Source organism: Eleutherodactylus coqui, chromosome 10 (genome assembly GCF_035609145.1).
Source record: "Eleutherodactylus coqui strain aEleCoq1 chromosome 10, aEleCoq1.hap1, whole genome shotgun sequence".
In the NCBI taxonomy this organism is placed as follows: Eukaryota; Metazoa; Chordata; class Amphibia; order Anura; family Eleutherodactylidae; genus Eleutherodactylus; species Eleutherodactylus coqui.
In genome coordinates this window covers 143,253,446-143,271,328 of record NC_089846.1, presented here as the reverse complement: position 1 = coordinate 143,271,328, position 17,883 = coordinate 143,253,446, and the positions used below count along the sequence as shown (strand labels likewise).

At 44.7% G+C, this 17,883-nt stretch overlaps 1 protein-coding gene across 1 annotated transcript in view; it reads left to right on the top strand.

The window, feature by feature from the left end:
• AXL (AXL receptor tyrosine kinase) overlaps nt 1-17,883 on the top strand; it is a 76,366-nt gene that overhangs the window by 14,469 nt on the left and 44,014 nt on the right. Inside the window, exons 2-3 of the mRNA XM_066582015.1 lie at nt 10,179-10,383; nt 14,344-14,444. Of these exons, the coding sequence (XP_066438112.1) occupies nt 10,179-10,383; nt 14,344-14,444 (306 nt within the window). The remainder of the gene's footprint in view (nt 1-10,178; nt 10,384-14,343; nt 14,445-17,883) is intronic.

Genomic DNA, 17,883 nt, shown 5'->3' with positions numbered 1-17,883 from the left:
AGAAAAACATAACAAGCGGGTGCACACTGAAATGCAAGACTGGATAAGCACCAAGACAGATGCTGAAAAGAGAACCCTGATACGGGGAAAGCTAAACGGGGTGTTCCAACAATCGGTAGAAGGAATGGAGTCCTTGTTGGAGAATATTAAGAAAGAGACTGAAGCGCTAACCCTGAAGCGCCCCCTGAAAGTAGTGTCAGGCAGAGCAGAGCTTCAGCAGTTCTCAGAGAAGTTGTGCACGAAGATAAAATGCTGTAAATCAGATAGCCAAGCGGCTGAAAGAAGGGTTCTGAGACCAGACATGTCTAAAACCCAGTTTAGACAGAAAAGAAAAAAGGGGATTTTGTTAAAGAATCTGAAAAAGTTACAAGTAGTAAAGAATGCCAAATTATGTTTACAAAAGGAGACTACTGAGGCTCAGAAGGTCTCACAAGTGGCCGCAGAAGTCCTGGAAGAACTGCAGCAAAAGAATAGTGACGTACAAAAGCAAACCCCAAAAGTGAAGAAACTGTTTGTCCAAGTGGTAGAAGCCTATCACAGGGATGCGGGCTCCAAGGACCAGCTCATCAGCGAACTGAATACTACCAAGAAAAAGTCAGTCAGAGGTAAAGGAACTGGAAGAACACAGAGACAAGGTTCTTGCACTAGAAAGAGACCCCCGAGCCTGGAGCTTTGACCCTGGAGGGCCAAGAAGAAAAGACTTTAAGCGTGGGACCAAGACCCAACACCCAGGCCCTGTCAAGGACGCATTTCAGGACAGCTAAGTGTCCGAACCCATGGGCTCGAACAGAGGGGGAGGGTATGTGAGACAGTGACTGATAAAGTGCTGGAGGGTGGATACGTGCCACCGAGCGGCCTGGGCTCGGTGGAGGAAGCCAGCATTTCTGTGTCAGTAACGCTATGTTACTGACACGTTGTAGTGTTGTAAGTGGCTCCAAGCCGCATAGTCCGGGCCGGCTTTTCCTGGAGTGGTCAAAGCGAAGGGTGGGATGGCCACTCCCACATACCAGGTGAGGCTGGTACCAGGTCTTATAAAGCCTGGGCCTGCAGGTTAGAGAGAGAGAGAGCGTCTGGCTGAGAGCCAGAGAGAGAGCGTCTGGCTGAGAGCCAGAGAGAGGGCTCTGTGGAGCAAGGAGCCCGGCTAGCCCAGCGTGTGGGCTGTGAGCGCCAAAGGAGAGGTTGACAGGGTGACGCCCCTAACCTCAACACCCAGGAGGGTGTGGTGAGACCTCCACAGGTCTGAGGACCGGACTGGCTGTGTGCAGCAAGCAAGAAGTATTCTGACAGTGAGTAGTCAGGGCCGGACTCTGTGTAGTAAGCGCTCAGACGAGCAGGTGATTATTTTATGTTGGCCTGAAGTTAAGGCCTGTATTTCCGTTTTTGGTTTTGTTTCTGCTGCAATAAACCCAGGCAAAGCCTGGACTAAAGAACGTTGTTGCCCGGTGTCACTGTCTCTGGCCGCGGAGGCCCACGCTGCTACTGCCCCTAAACGCTAATCCCCCCACAATGCTAATCATACGGGGCATTTGAGCTCCGGGACTAAGGAGTTTACCAAGTTCAGCGGATGAAGAGTGTGCAGAGAGCTCCCCTCACTGATAACTGCAGACAAACAGAATTTTATCACTTAACCCTTTGCAATCCAATTTTGGATTCAGGGTTTCCTGGGGGGGGCTTTCTCTTTCTGCCATTATACAATGGCGCCATCTGTTGCTAGAGCCAGTACTGCAGTATGGGACATGCTGGAGAGGCCCCCGACAACAGAGTGGCCAGGTATATACAGTAAGAATACCCTGCCGGATGCCTTCCAACATTGGAGCTGTACAGCCTTCAATCACAATGTCTTTAGACGTCAGACAGTGGATTGGAAAGGGTTAAAGTTACCCTTTGGTTTTAGTCTGTTGTCGGTCTTCTCTGCTGATGCCCCTCTCTGATCTGATGGTTCTGGGTCCCAATTTCCTCCAGCCAAGATGGCTGAAACAATGTTCAAACTACCTAATTTCCACAATGCATTGCTAGTGTTAGACTACCAACGCCCTATACCTGCACTATGATTGGTCAGCAACATTCTTGTGATCAATGCTGCCTAATCAGAGAGCAGCACACAGTGTCTACTAGCTGGAAAATGACTGTGGCCATCTGTGATGGCTGAAAACGAGATCCCGAACTGGCATAACAGCAGACAGTATACCCTCTTCCTCCAGTTCTGGGACAGTACTTTGTCCATGGACCACAGGGTCGCTTTAAAACTGTGGGGCACTTTACTGAAGCGTAAAAGTCACAAATTTAGCACGTGCCATATTTGCATTGAAATTTGTGATTTTTGACTTTTTAAAACATTTTTGGAAAGTGGCAGAAAAAGGGATGAGGCTTGGCAAGAGGGAAAGGTTTACTATAATTTATACCAAACATTCAAATTATAGTTCAAATCAGATAAATAAATCTTGGTATTTGTATAGCGCCAACTTATTCCGCAGCGCTTTCAGGTAATTATTACTTATTACCCCCCACCAAGCTGGGTTCTCATTTTACCGACCTCGGAAGGATGGAAGGCTGAGTCAACCTTGAGCCGGCTACCTAACGCATGCGGGGAACTTGCAACCTTCAGGTCGTAGGCAAGAGCTTACACTCTGCGCCACACAAGGCTGATTCATTGCAAAGGGACAACCTGACATAAGGCAAATGTATTAAGAGACTTGGCTTCTTCAGGCATTGGGCATATCTTATTCCAGCAGCACTTCTCTAAGCCAGGCATATGAAACATTGGTTTTAGGCCGCCTGCAAACGGGTGAATTTTTGCTGTAATATCCATGGTGGGCTTCAGCACCACGGATCCGTAGCAAATACCGGCTATGGCATGCTATGGGAAATCAATTCTTCCTGCACATCAGAGAAAACCAATTGCGGTTTCCACTCATGTGGGAAAAATCGCAGCATGCTCCATTTTTGCGCGGATTCTGAGTGGACGGCTTCCATTGAAGGTAATGGAAGCCATCTGACCTGCAACCCTTCTGCAATTGACATTGTGGAAAGGTCGTGGTTTCTTCGTCATCTCTAGGCAGTGACACAGGAAAGGCAGGAGTTAAAAAAAATAATCTGCATTGCGCATGTCCGACAGCAAGCCGTGCTGACCATCCACAGTGCGGAAAAAAGAAAAGAAACTACAGGTATGAGCGGGCACCGCTGCTGCCAGGGTTGGCTTCCGGCATTCTGAATCAGGCTCTGCCATGTGCAGGCGACCTTACACATATATGCCCTGTATCAGGAAAAACTAAAACTATAAAAAAATAATGAAGCGAATCAGCCCAAAATGTGGAGCTATTTAGATCTTATGGTGGACACTGACTTTAAGGAGAAGTCCATCTCCTATTAATCCCTTGGCCAGGTTCATCCAAAGGATATTAGGATATATTGGGATGTTGTGGTGCAGGGTGTCAATGAGTCCCCCATTTGCCATATAAGTAATACCGCTTGTCATTGATTGCAGGTGTCAGAGCTATATAACTTAGTACAATGGACTCACTTCTAAAGGAAATACTGTACAAGTGATCGTGTTTTCCTCCGGGGGAACCCCTCACCTACAGAGACGTTCATAACCTACAGATAGGTGTCAGGTGAATGCCGAGGCCAGGTAATCATTTTGAATGGGTGCCAATACATTACTGCTCATGATCACAATCCGAGATATTCCAGCAGTGGCGTTAGTTGTTGTCACCATTTAAAGTGACAGTTGCTTGCTTCAGATGCAGCATGTGAACTGGGGAGAACAGAGACCCTAGTTCATCTAGACATTAATTAAGGAGGCCTGGAGGTCACTTTCTTGGAATGTTTTTGACTCAACAGAGGAATTTTCCACTTGTGCCGTGGAAAGTGTTCAAGGATCAAAATGGAAAACTATTCATCAGAAAGCGAGGCGATTGTGTAAGCGAAGCCGATACGTAACGGACGTCGTGCATGCAGAGATCCAACCGATAGCATATGGATGAATAGGTGTTTTCTGTTTCTATGTAATTAAAACATAATCCGAGTTCTCCAACTCTCTAATGTACTCTCTAATATAGTCTCTAATATACTGCCATTTGGCATTTTCAAGCTCTCTCTTTGCTGTTGGCCAATAACTGATAATCTAGAATCTGAAAACCATTTTAGAGTTAGAGTAACCTTTATTAGGTGGAGGTTTTCCGTGGTAGTACTGACTATGGCGCTGACTTCTGCATTGCTGACTCACTCACCCAAGGTGACTATACCCGGCCTCAGGCGCTTTACCTTGGGACTCTGACTGGAAGAAGGGCTCCTGCACTTCCTTTCTCACTGCTGCTCACCTGCTCCAGGATCGCTCTGCTGTCCCCTCCTCGCTCCGTCTCCATTCGCCGTCTTCTCCTCACCGCTGCTCTCACTAAGTCTCTATCCACTAGCTAACTGCTCTAACTGCACTTCTCTGACTCTTTGACTGACTTCCTGTGCAGGACTTTCCCTTCGCTTTCTTTATTCTCCTCCAATCATGGGTTTTCTCTCATTTGTCACCCTACTGTCTGGTAGCTAATCCTAAAATTTTTCTCTGGATGGAAACTGGCCAATGAGAATTAGGACTGTCAGCAGCCAATGAAAATGGCCTGGTTGCCGGGCAGATTACACCTAATCCTGTTATTGGGTAGGTTAACCTGTGGTTAACCATTTAAGGCCCACGTAAGTGTCTGATCTACCTCAAAACAGTGTCAATGTTATGTATGACCCTTTTGGGGTCACTACAATTATGAGGGAGGGGGCAGAATTCATAGTGTGCAGAGCATGGCGTCTGGACGTGCTATGAGTGAGGAAGACGGATTTATTACCGATGCTGCTGGATAGACTGGAGCAGAGGCCCATTGCTGGGTTTGACTGAGCGCGGTCCATGCTGTAGGCCTCCTAGAAAGGAGGCATGACCTCCAAAATCCAAGGTTTGACTAGCCAAATCCAGGATGGTTGGAACCCCTTGTGTAATCTGTAAGGAAGACAACAGTTCCATTTACCTGCAGCGCCACCACAGGAGAAGTAAAACATTGCACAGTGCTCATTATAATGAATGGGTTGTCTGAACCATGGATGGACATACCAGGTTCTTCAGGCAGGAGTTGCTCTTGATGTCCCTGTTTAAATATGTAATTTTTATAATTTAATGCAAGTGTACCTTGGGTAAATTTCACATCTGCCTTCTAGGTGTTGTCCAGATGAGCTTCTGTAAATGAGTTACTGTTCATGGGAAGTTGTATGGAGCTACAGATTTCTCACACAGGGACCTCTTCCAGAGAAATGTGGTATTACATGGTGGACATTAAAAAAAAAAAAAGATTGAATCAACATATACATATTCATTGCCTTTCTTTCTGTGACGGCAGCAAGGTACATGTACTAACACATAACGATCAGTGTATTTTAAAACTTCTGTTGTCTTCAGCTTAACTGCTACATACATCATCTAGGGCCGTAGGCCCCAACTTTAAATGCCACGTAGGAACAGAATGCATCACACATCGAGTCTGGCTGCTTCTCCATTTTCTGCCCCCAGATCATCAGGGCCCTTTCTGGTCTGGTCACTCTGCTCCCTGGCCGCTCCTCAGCATGAAGAAACTACCACTGCACTACTCCCTGAAACAGGCCTCTGCCACTTTGAAAAAGGTCATTTACTACTGCTAGCTCTGACCCGGTTTTTATTCTGCTGAAGCTGCTTCTGACGCATCTCCAGCTCTTATCTAGTATGCGCCTGTGATGCCAAAAGGTTTTTTCCTGTGTTTTGGGAGGAAGGCAGAACTTGTACAGGGCAGAGCCTCCTTCTAGCAGTGCTTGCAAGTGTTTCCTCTGCTCCCAGATGCTAGTTGGCAGGGAGATGCCGGGAATGGAACTGGCGCTCTTCAACGTCCAACTGCAGCACTCATTAGCGCTATCCTCTTCCCCCTTCTCTCTGTGACTCTGGCCTGCAGAGGGGGACTTCTTTCCACAGCAGGACTCCCTGTACCTGTGTGTGGGGCTTAACTTAGCGGATGCCATAGCCACTGATCTAAGTGGCTGGAAGCTACTCCTGTGTATGGGTCAGCGCTGTGCAGCACTACCCTCTTACACCCCAGCCAAATATCTGTGTGTGGAGGGTCAGAAAGATAGCTGCCAGCTAAATGAGTGTTCAGCTGATAGCTATGTAATGTGAATGGCTGACCTTAAGGTAACCTTATACGGGCCAAAGTCACCCGAATAATTGCTCAAATGAGCAATTTCCATCCCGTCTACACACGACCCCCAACAGGGCAGTAAGTGAAAAGTCGTTCAGTTGGTGCTAGTCATTCTCCCAAAATGATTGCTGAGCAGCTTCTCGTTGAGTGTGAACAGGCAGTCTTTCATCTATGAGCGACTCCTGTTTACTGTGAATGGAGGCGGGCAGCTGGAACAATCCCCAGCTTCCATTCAGCAGAACAACAGTCTACCGGGAGCTGATAGTACAGCCATCAGACGTGTATGCGGCCAACAGTCGTACCGTGTAAAGGTCCCCTTAGTATAATTCTCCCGCTGGAATCACTGACATGGCTGATAGTAATGCAGTATGTGGTATGCGTGTGGTCAGTATAATAGCTGGCTTATCTTCAGTGTTTGCTTAAGCTCAATAAGCTATGCATATGAAAGCCCCGGCACCATCAGTCTTACAAGCCGCTGTCTTTTTTCTCCAGCGCAGACTAAATGCTCTGATTTCTCCCACATCTATATAACACAAAATTCTACATTATGGTCATCAATCATCTATATGATGGCAACAATAAGACATGAATACCCCGACAATGATCACTCTGTTCCACCTTGTAAATACCCTGAGAGCCCTCAGAATGAACTTTATCTATTGCATTGATAATAGTCACCCTCCTCTTGCTAGTCATAGCTGTACTCATACCCATATATGAAAGCGGGACTTTCTGTAATGACTATTGTAAAAATGTTACAATATAGAGTCGATTGTGTATCCATCTACATGATAAATAATAAGTTACATTGTATAATACAATACAGCATCTGTGTCTGTTATATCACTTCTTGTCAGGATCAGCAGTTAGCCGCTAGTACAGAGAATTATATGAAAAGTCAAAGACAATGCCAGTGCAGTGCTTGATGAGTGAATCAGTAGGTCTTTGGCAAGATGCACAAAGCGACTGCATGAGGAAGTTCATTCATCATTCAGCGGAAAAGAAAGATTTCACCAGAGAGAATTATCGGTCAAAAGCTCAGCCTTTCATTACGCTGTTACCCAAGGACAATCAAATCTTTATAGATAAAGTCTACAAAACAATTTTTTTCTTCTAGTGTGTGGTTTTAGCCAAGTTTTCGGGCTCAGGCTATAGATTAGTAAGCAAGAGAAGGGCATTCATTAGCAACACTTTGTCAATCAATATTGAAATGCTTTCCACCTTTAACTTCTATGCACCATCCTGCAAACTTTACTAAACATGTACTTGCACAAAGCAATAGCTGCTAGAGTTCATTTGCTTCCAATTACTCGTAACCATCAATGTTATAGTCCTGGAAATCCCTTTGTAGGGGTTTAATTCCTTTCAACAATATATGTTAGATAGCTGTTGGCTAAACACTCATTATTTCACAATGATCTTGCAGTTATTTCACCCCTACACATGTATGCTCAGGTTCGGCCTATGTACAGTGTATGCAGGGCTGCTTCAACCACAGGGCAGACCGTGCATCTGCATTGGTTTCCTAACCGCACTACAACTTTCAAACTAGATCCGTATCCTCAGAACGCAGATACAGTTGTAGAGTATTGAGGAGCATAACAAATAATAATACAGTGTATACTCGCCTCTTCTTGGCCCTGCCTCTCTGGTCCCCAGAGTCTCTGCTAACTTCCAGGTTCAATGGTCATGTGCCCATATTAGAACATGACCGCTGTGGCTAGTCACCTTTTGAGGTGGGTGACCGGGTGCAGCAATCACGCACTTGTATGGCCACTTGAGTGCTGGACCCGGTAGTGAGCAGAGACAGCATGACAGCGGCACGCAGTAGTGCAGCCTGCAGGATAGGGTGAGAATTACTGTTTATTACTTTATACTACGAAAAAAATTTAGGGACAGAGAGGAAAAGGCAACGGTTGGAGGGCGGTGGGGGCTCGTTTTAATACCTGAGCACTGGGCCCACTGGGGTATTAAAATGACCCTGTTTGTATGGCCACTTTTCCACCTTTAAGATTTCCGTATACCTTCAATAGCTGTTGGCCGAACAGCTATTTCTTCCAACTTCCTCATACACATGATTATGGCACAGCCGAATGTTCATGTGTTTCACATGGGACAATGGAGAAAGCCACAACCAAAAAGCTCTGGTGGGGGCTTACTGCATCTCTAGGGTGAACAAAAGGATTGGGTGCTATGATGAGATTCCCTAAATATGCAGAACATTTACAATAGACATTAGAGATGAGCGAACACCAAAATGTTCGGGTGTTCGTTATTCGTAACGAACTTCCCGTGATGCTCGAGGGTTCGTTTCGAACAACGAACCCCATTGAAGTCAATGGGCGACCAGAACATTTTTGTATTTCGCCAATGCTCGCTAAGGTTTTCATGTGTGAAAATCTGGGCAATTCAGGAAAGTGATGGGAATGACACAGTGACGGATAGGGCAGGCGAGGGGCTACATGGTGGGCTGCATCTCAAGTTCACAGGTCCCACTATTAAGCCACAATAGCGGCAAGAGTGCCCCCCCCCCCCCCCCCCCACTGTCAGCATAAAGATCGTCCTCCTCTGGCACAGCTGTAACAGCTGTAGCAGAGAAGAACGATGTTTGCCCATTGAATTCAATGGAGCGGCAATACAGCATGTTCCACTGAATGCAATGGGCTGCCGGCGATCGCAGGATGAATGGTCGGAAAGGGGTTAAATATATAACCCCTTCCCTGCAATTCATCCAGAAATGTGTTACACTAAAAATATATACCGGCGTATAAGGCGACCGGGCGTATAAGACGACCCCCCAACTGTCACCTTATACGCCGGGAATACAGTGGAGCAAAGAATAAAAAGCATTACTTACGTTTTTAGATGATCTGCGGTGCTCCTGCAGGCTGTCACTCCCTCCTGGTCCACGGCAGACAAGCTTTCTCTATGAAAGGCTTTAAATCCCTGCCTCCAGGAAGACACGTGCCTTCAGCCAATCACAGCCAATGACAATGATGTCATTGAATGGCTGTGATAGGCTGTGTTTCTGGAGGCGGGGATTTCAAGCCTTGAAATCCCCGCCTCCAGAAACACAGCCAATCACAGCCATTCAATGACATCATTGTCATTGCCTGTGATTGGCTGAAGGCACGTGTGCTTCTGGAGGCAGGGATTTAAAGTCTTTCGTGGAGAAAGCTTGTCTGCCGTGGACCAGGAGGGAGTGACAGCCTGCAGGAGCGCCGCAGATCATCTAAAAACGTAAGTAATGATTTTTATTCTTTGCTCCACTGTATTACCGGCGTATAAGGTGACAGTTGGGGGGTCGTCTTATACGCCCGGTCGCCTTATACGCCGGTATATATTTTTAGTGTAACACATTTCTGGATGAATTGCAGGAAAGGGGTTATATATTTAACCCCTTTCCGACCATTCATCCTGCGATCGCCGGCAGCCCATTGCATTCAGTGGAACATGCTGTATTGCCGCTCCATTGAATTCAATGGGCAAACATCGTTCTTCTCTGCTACAGCTGTTACAGCTGTGCCAGAGAAGAAGGATTTGTCTTCTATATGTTCTCAATGGGGTCAGCGCTGCTGCCGCTGGCCCCATTGAGCGCATATAGAATGCATCCATAGCGAGCAGCGGGAGGGGCAGATTTCAATACTCGGGTGACACCTTATCTCCCCAGCCACTCACAGCAGGGGGGTGGTATAGGGCTTAAACGTTGCAGGGGGAAGTTGTAATGCCTTCCCTGTCTTTATATTGGCCAAAAAAAAGCGCTAACGTCTCAGGGAAGAAAGTTTAATTTACCAGAACACCGCATGGTGTTCGTTACGAATAACGAACATCCCGAACACCCTAATATTCGCACGAATATCAAGCTCGGACGAACGCGTTCGCTCATCTCTAATAGACATCAAAACACATCAAGTAGACGTTTCAGAAATATTGGTTTAATAATTTGAAGTATATATCTAACCTCATGTTTGTCTGTTCTAGACATCCATTTCACAATGGAACCATCCAACATCACCTCCTCTATCGGGAAGGACATTGTACTTCGCTGCACAGTCAAAGGGATCGGTGATGCAGAGACTCCCGACGTGGAATGGTTGAGAGATAATGAACCTTTGGCCTATGCTGATATCAATCAGATCCAGATGCCAGAAGATGAGAATACCTGGTTGGTTATCAGTGAACTTAGGTTAGTAGAATGCTTGTCTATTGATCCTCATCTTTCATCCAATGCTTTCCCTGGTGGCTAGCATTACATCAAGCACTTCGTAAAATTGGGTCCTACGCTGTAAATTCGTCAGCACAAAATATACTGACCTGCGCTTTGTGCAGAGATCCGCCATATTTGGTCAACCACTTGGTTGTCAAAAAGAACAGTTAATGACTATGGATACATTAACGACAAAGTATGTCATAGGATTCAAGTTCTAAGGTGCTGCATCTGTGGATAGATGGATAGACAGACAGACACTAGGCAGATCTAAGTATGAGATAGATAGATAGATAGATAGATAGATAGATAGATAGATAGATAGATAGATAGATAGATAGATAGATAGATAGATAGATAGATAGATAGGAGATAGATAGATAGATAGGAGATAGATAGAGAGATAGATAGATAGGAGATAGATAGATAGATAGATAGATAGATAGATAGATAGATAGATAGATAGATAGATAGATAGGAGATAGATAGATAGATAGATAGATAGGAGATAGATAGATAGATAGGAGATAGATAGAGAGATAGATAGATAGGAGATAGATAGATATGAGATAGATAGATAGATATGAGATAGATAGATAGATAGATAGATATGAGATAGATAGATATGAGATAGATAGATAGATATGAGATAGATAGATAGATAGATATGAAATATGAGATAGATAGATAGATAGATAGATATGAGATAGATAGATATGAGATAGATAGATATGAGATAGATAGATATGAGATAGATAGATAGATAGATAGATATGAAATATGAGATAGATAGATATGAGATAGATAGATAGGAGATAGATAGATAGATAGATAGATATGAAATATGAGATAGATAGATAGGAGATAGATAGATAGGAGATAGATAGATAGATATGAGATAGATAGATAGATAGGAGATAGATAGATAGATAGATAGATAGATAGATAGGAGATAGATAGATAGATAGATAGATAGGAGATAGATAGACAGATAAATAGATAGAAGATAGATAGATAGATAGATAGATAGATAGGAGATAGATATGAGATAGATAGATAGATAGATAGGAGATAGATAGATAGATAGACAGATAAATAGATAGAAGATAGATAGATAGATAGATAGATAGATAGGAGATAGATAGCTATGATAGATAGATAGGAGATAGATAGATAGATAGATAGATAGATAGATAGATAGATAGATAGATAGATAGATAGATAGATAGAAGATAGATAGGAGATAGATATGAGATAGATATGAGATAGATAGATAGATAGATAGATAGATAGATAGATAGATAGATAGATAGATAGATAGATAGGAGATAGATATGAGATAGATAGATAGATAGATAGATAGATAGATAGATAGAAGATAGATAGGAGATAGATATGAGATAGATAGATAGATAGGAGATAGATAGATAGATAAATAGATAGAAGATAGATAGATAGATAGATAGATAGATAGATAGATAGATATGAGATAGATATGAGACAGATAGATATGAGACAGATAGATATGAGACAGATAGATAGATAGATAGATAGGAGATAGATAGATATGAGATAGATAGATAGGTAGATAGGTAGATAGATATGAGATAGATAGATAGATAGATAGATAGATATGAGATAGATAGATAGATAGAGTTCATTTTTTTACTTGGCTCATACAACTGGTTTATATGTTTAGGAAAGCAATGGTTAAAATCTCATGTAATGCTATCTCAAGCAGCATTAAGGCCATATAACACTACAAATATCTAAGTGAGATCCCATCATGTACTTTATGTAATGGAGAAATCGTGTCAAGCCTTGAGGAATGCGGCTCAGAATATGTCCGGCTGGTGAGAATTTCATCTATGTAAACATGAATGAGTCAGCTGTAGGATAGAGATCTTAGCATAGGTCACATCAGAAAGTGGAAGGAAATCTATGACTACAAGGACTGCTGTCCCTGAATATCTGTGATAGTCATGATGACCCTCTATTTCTCGTTTATACTTTCTGATGCACCCGTCTTAATCATATACACACAGCTATGACTGAGTACAGTGGATTATGTACTTCCCTTATTTGTTTTCCCGTCATTACCGCCTGCTGTCCCCTCTTACCCAGATTTAGGAAGGTAGATCCGCGCTATTGCCGGTGGTTTCAAAAAAGATTCTTCTCCAGAAGACTTAATATTCAAAAGTGCCCACAGCAGGTTTAATAAAAAGTATCAAACTGACAACAGCAAAGCAGTAAGATACTATCATCAACAACAAGGTGCAACGCGTTTCGGCGTCTTAGTACGCCTTTTTGATGCTTGATACTTTTTAATAAACCTGCTGTGGGCACTTTTGAATATTAAGTCTTCTGGAGAAGAATCTTTTTTGAAACCACCGGCAATAGCGCGGATCTACCTTCCTAAATTTCATATACTCCCCACTTGGGAATTTTTTCCTTTTGGGGTATAAACATTTTTGTCTGCTGCTTACCGGACCTCAGAAGATTCCAAGCACCAGCTACAGGCTAACTAGGACCTCCGGTGCAGGCGGGTTGCCCAATTTTTCTTGAGGGCTCCCGCTGAGCACCAGGTAAGTCCATTTGATTATATATATTTGGCGCGGATCATCTTGCCTCTTTTCTCTTACCCAGATACAATAATTCTAGCATCATCTTGCAAAACAGCTCTACTAAATGTATAGAATACAGGAGGGCTGGTAGTCTCCGGAGATACCTGAAGCACTGGCAAAGGGGGAGTGAATAAATGCTATTAAGGGTTTGTCAGGGTTTAAAATCCTGAAAACTGCACCCCTGGATGAAACAATCTTGGCCACTAAAACTTTTGAAACGTAGATGTATTTGTCTCTGTTTCAGTAGTTTACATTATTGGTCAAGGTTGGCTCCCATCCATGGGTGTTGTTTTCGGGATTTTTAGCAGGAACCCTGAAGGAACTCTTTGGAGGCAAAAATTAGGTCTGAACAGGCCCTAAAAGTGGTTTGTGCTTGTGCCAAGAGATCTGGAGCATATGCCATCTGGTGCCCAGTGCTAGCTACAGACACAGTATATACTCCCATACAATATGGATTTGTTTGAGCCATCAGGAGCATGACACAGGAATTCAGAGACCACCATGCTCTTCCCCTCAGGACCTGCACCTGATAAAACATCAGTTTTCAAGTAGTGTTTCTTTACTAAAGCATCCCCAGTTATCCTATCCACAATTTTGGCTCCGATTATGGAGATGCCATTAAGGCTGTGAATGGAGATCACCTTTACTTCTCCCTTCTTTTCCTTTATTGACCCATACATATCTCTTAAGCTTTTCTTTTGGTCTTTCTTATAAGTTCCATCCATAAGTCAATAAGTAACTATCTGGATAGCCATGTGTTTCAGTTTTCCTTCATACTGTATGCTGCATGCATCACGGAATTGTAACTTGCCCTATATTTTATATTGTGTAGGTAATCAAATATATTTCCCTTATGTACCCCCTCCTCCACCCTAAAGCTAACAGAGTTAGGTATCCTGCACACAAGCATATGCCTCAGCGCTTTGGTTTTGCAGAACGAACAATGCTTTATTGCGCACATATTGGCGTATTTTACTGTACATTTTTCGCCTGCAGGGCATGTTCACTTGTGCGCAGCAAACAGGACACACCGTTTGAAATGGCTAATTAGTTCCAGATGTGTTCTTTTTTTGGTGGCATTACAGAGCGTGTTACGCATCTCCTTCCTATTGCACGTGCATTTGTACATCCCCCATTGACTTCTATAGGGACCTTTGGTGTGCAAATGGGCAGAAAAGTAGAGCATGCTGAGTTTTTTGCATCACTGAAATGCACCCACAACATGCAGAAATGGGAAGACGTACGCCCGTGTGAAGGAGCCCTTATTGGAAGCAGCTTCCTATTGATTTCTTTTCCTCTCTCCATCCCTTTCCAGTATCCATTCACTACAGTTGTCGGACTCCGGCTGGTATCAGTGTGCTGTTGAGGGCGAGAAGGAGAAAATCTTGTCTGAGTCTGCATTCCTGCAATTGGAAGGTGAGAAAAGGCTTATTGACTCTTGTAAAATAAGGAATATAAAATGTTGTTTACTTCAGATGTCGTTAGACTTTGGACCATCGCCTGAAGATAAACTAATTATGGCCTCTCATTGCTGGCAAGCCCAGACTTTAGTCAGTGAATGAATGAACCAAGCAGCAAGTGCTTCATTTTCCTGCAGTGCCTCTACAGGTAGGGGCTCGTTCACACGAGGATAGGAGCGCGAAGAGATCTTGGCTGTACTGCATTAATATAGCGTGAACGGGCGATTTCCAGCTATTATGTCTTGAGCTTAATTAGAAGTGAAATTGGCCGTTCACACAGTCGGGAGCTGCATGGTGCGTGTTATCCAGCTCCCATAGGAGTCTATGGGAGCTCCTGCGCAGCTTGCACCACAGATCGGCCAGGTCCTATCTTTTCTCGCAGCACGGACCTTAGATGCGGGCTTTGCACACGCATGTTGTATCTTTGTTAGGAGCAAGCTTTTTGCGTGTCTAAAATTCCTTCGTCTGGACGTTTCTATAGGAAACCATTAGTTCTATTAGATACGGTCTTTTCACGGACCATTTCTGCGCAAAAATCACGCTCATGTGAACGAGCCTTAAAGTGAAGTATCACACCAAAGCTGTGTAATGGCTCTCTTTGCCTATGGTGGCCCTGGATTTCATTCTACAGCATACAATTGATATGATTGTCCAGTCCCCCCCAAATCAGCAGGTTCATGCGATATACATTTAGTGTGAATGGCCACCTTAAGGCCGCTTTCACACAAGCCTTTTTACGTGGCTAATTTATCTGCGACAAAAAAAATGTGACCGACCGAAGCATTGGGTTCCAGTAAATTCATCCAGATGGCCACTTTTTAGCTGTGTAAAAACAATAGGCCATTGGTGGCTGATGTTATACACGACCGGAGATATGCTGGCGGCTCCCATAGGATTCTATGGGAGCTGCAGAAAAAGGGAGTTATAGGGAGTTTAGCAGTGGGCAGCACTGCTAAAGCATCACGGCTGGCTCTATGTAGGCATTTAAAGTAATTCCAAGGATTTATGCTGACCGAAGGAATTCCGTATATATGTCACACTATGTGAATGGGCGAGAAAACACTAATTTTAGCCGCGACTCAATCTCGGCTTTTTCTCATTTGTGCATTTTTTGGCTACGATACAACAACTGTAGCAACTTTTCAGCTTTGTGCGCTGGCCCTGCCGCTTTTTCAAAAAGAGAGCAGAGCTTGTTGGCGCAGGGTGTGGCTGCCCTGGACCAAAATATTTATGTTTGAATTATGCCAGAAATGTACACCAGGTCAGACATGGCGTACGGTCCTCAGAAGGTGCATGGAGCTGCCGGATGTGAGTAATGCATGAAGACGCCTGCGCCTCTTCATGTATTAAGCGCACCGCATGCTGGGGGAAAGCATACTAAGCCACTGTTGCAAATGTCGGGTTTAGTAAATTTCCCAGATTATTTTAAGCCTTAGGGCGAGCACCCACTGGCGTTTGCGTTTTCCGCGGGGAAAAAACGCAGCGTTTTTCTCGGCGTTTTTGCGGCGTTTTTCGCGGCTTTTCCATTAATTTCCATTGACTTTCATGGGTGCATTAGGAGAAAAATAAGGACACATATGCAACTGACAGTTCCTATGTTAAAAACGCAAACGCAACGCAAAAAAAACGCCAGTGGACAGGAACACATGTTATCTCTATGCCTGTGCAGGAAAAACGCAAAACACAAAACGCAGGTAAAAAAACGCCAGTGGGTGCTCGCCCTCAAAGGGGATATTCACCATTAAGCATCGTTTGGTTTGTTTTAATTCCTTGAAATACACTCATTATCAAAAAAAATTAAGCACCTAGAAGGAGTTGGAAATTTTCTATGTGAGATTGTAATATCAGAGGAAAAGGATAATTTATTGCAGAAAACTGAACACTTGAAGGGAGGCTCTAGTACCCTGCTGTACCGCCTCTAGCTTGGATACAACATGTGATACGGGGGGCATGGAGGCTCTAGTACCCTGCTGTACCGCCTCTAGCTTGGATACAACATGTGATACGGGGGGCATGGAGGCTTTAGTACCCTGCTGTACCGCCTCTAGCTTGGATACAAGATGTGATATAGGGGGGCATGGAGGCTCTAGTACCCTGCTGTACCGCCTCTAGCTTGGATACAAGATGTGATACGGGGGGCATGGAGGCTCTAGTACCCTGCTGTACCGCCTCTAGCTTGGATACAAGATGTGATACGGGGGCATGGAGGCTCTAGTACCCTGCTGTACCGCCTCTAGCTTGGATACAAGATGTGATACGGGGGGCATGGAGGCTCTAGTACCCTGCTGTACCGCCTCTAGCTTGGATACAAGATGTGATACGGGGGCATGGAGGCTCTAGTACCCTGTTGTACCGCCTCTAGCTTGAATACAAGATGTGATACGGGGGCATGGAGGCTCTAGTACCCTGTTGTACCGCCTCTAGCTTGGATACAAGATGTGATACGGGGGCATGGAGGCTCTAGTACCCTGTTGTACCGCCTCTAGCTTGGATACAAGATGTGATATGGGGAGGCATGGAGGCTCTAGTACCCTGCTGTACCGCCTCTAGCTTGGATACAAGATGTGATATGGGTGGCATGGAGGCTTTAGTACCCTGCTGTACAGCCTCTAGCTTGGATACAAGATGTGATACGGGGGGCATGGAGGCTCTAGTACCCTGTTGTACCGCCTCTAGCTTGGATACAAGATGTGATACGGGGGGCATGGAGGCTTTAGTACCCTGCTGTACAGCCTCTAGCTTGGATACAAGATGTGATACGGGGGGCATGGAGGCTCTAGTACCCTGATGTACCGCCTCTAGCTTGGATACAAGATGTGATACGGGGGGCATGGAGGCTTTAGTACCCTGCTGTACAGCCTCTAGCTTGGATACAAGATGTGATACGGGTGGGCATGGAGGCTCTAGTACCCTGTTGTACCGCCTCTAGCTTGGATACAAGATGTGATATGGGCGAGCATGGAGGCTCTAGTACACTATTGTACCGCCTCTAGCTTGGATACAACATGTGATACGGGGGGCATGGAGGCTCTAGTACCCTGCTGTACAGCCTCTAGCTTGGATACAAGATGTGATACGGGGGCATAGAGGCTCTAGTACTCTGTTGTACCGCCTCTAGCTTGGATACAACATGTGATACGGGGGGCATGGAGGCTCTAGTACCCTGTTGCACCGCCTTTAGCTTGGGTACAAGATGTGATACGGGGGGCATGGAGGCTCTAGTACTCTGCTGTTCCTCTCTGGCTTGGATATAAGATGTGATACGGCCAGGCATAGAGACTCTGATACCCTGTTGTACGCCTGGATACAGGATGTGATACAGGCGGGCATGGAGACTCTCTTACTCTGTTGTACCACCTCTAGCTTGGATGCAAGATGTGATACGGGCAGGCATG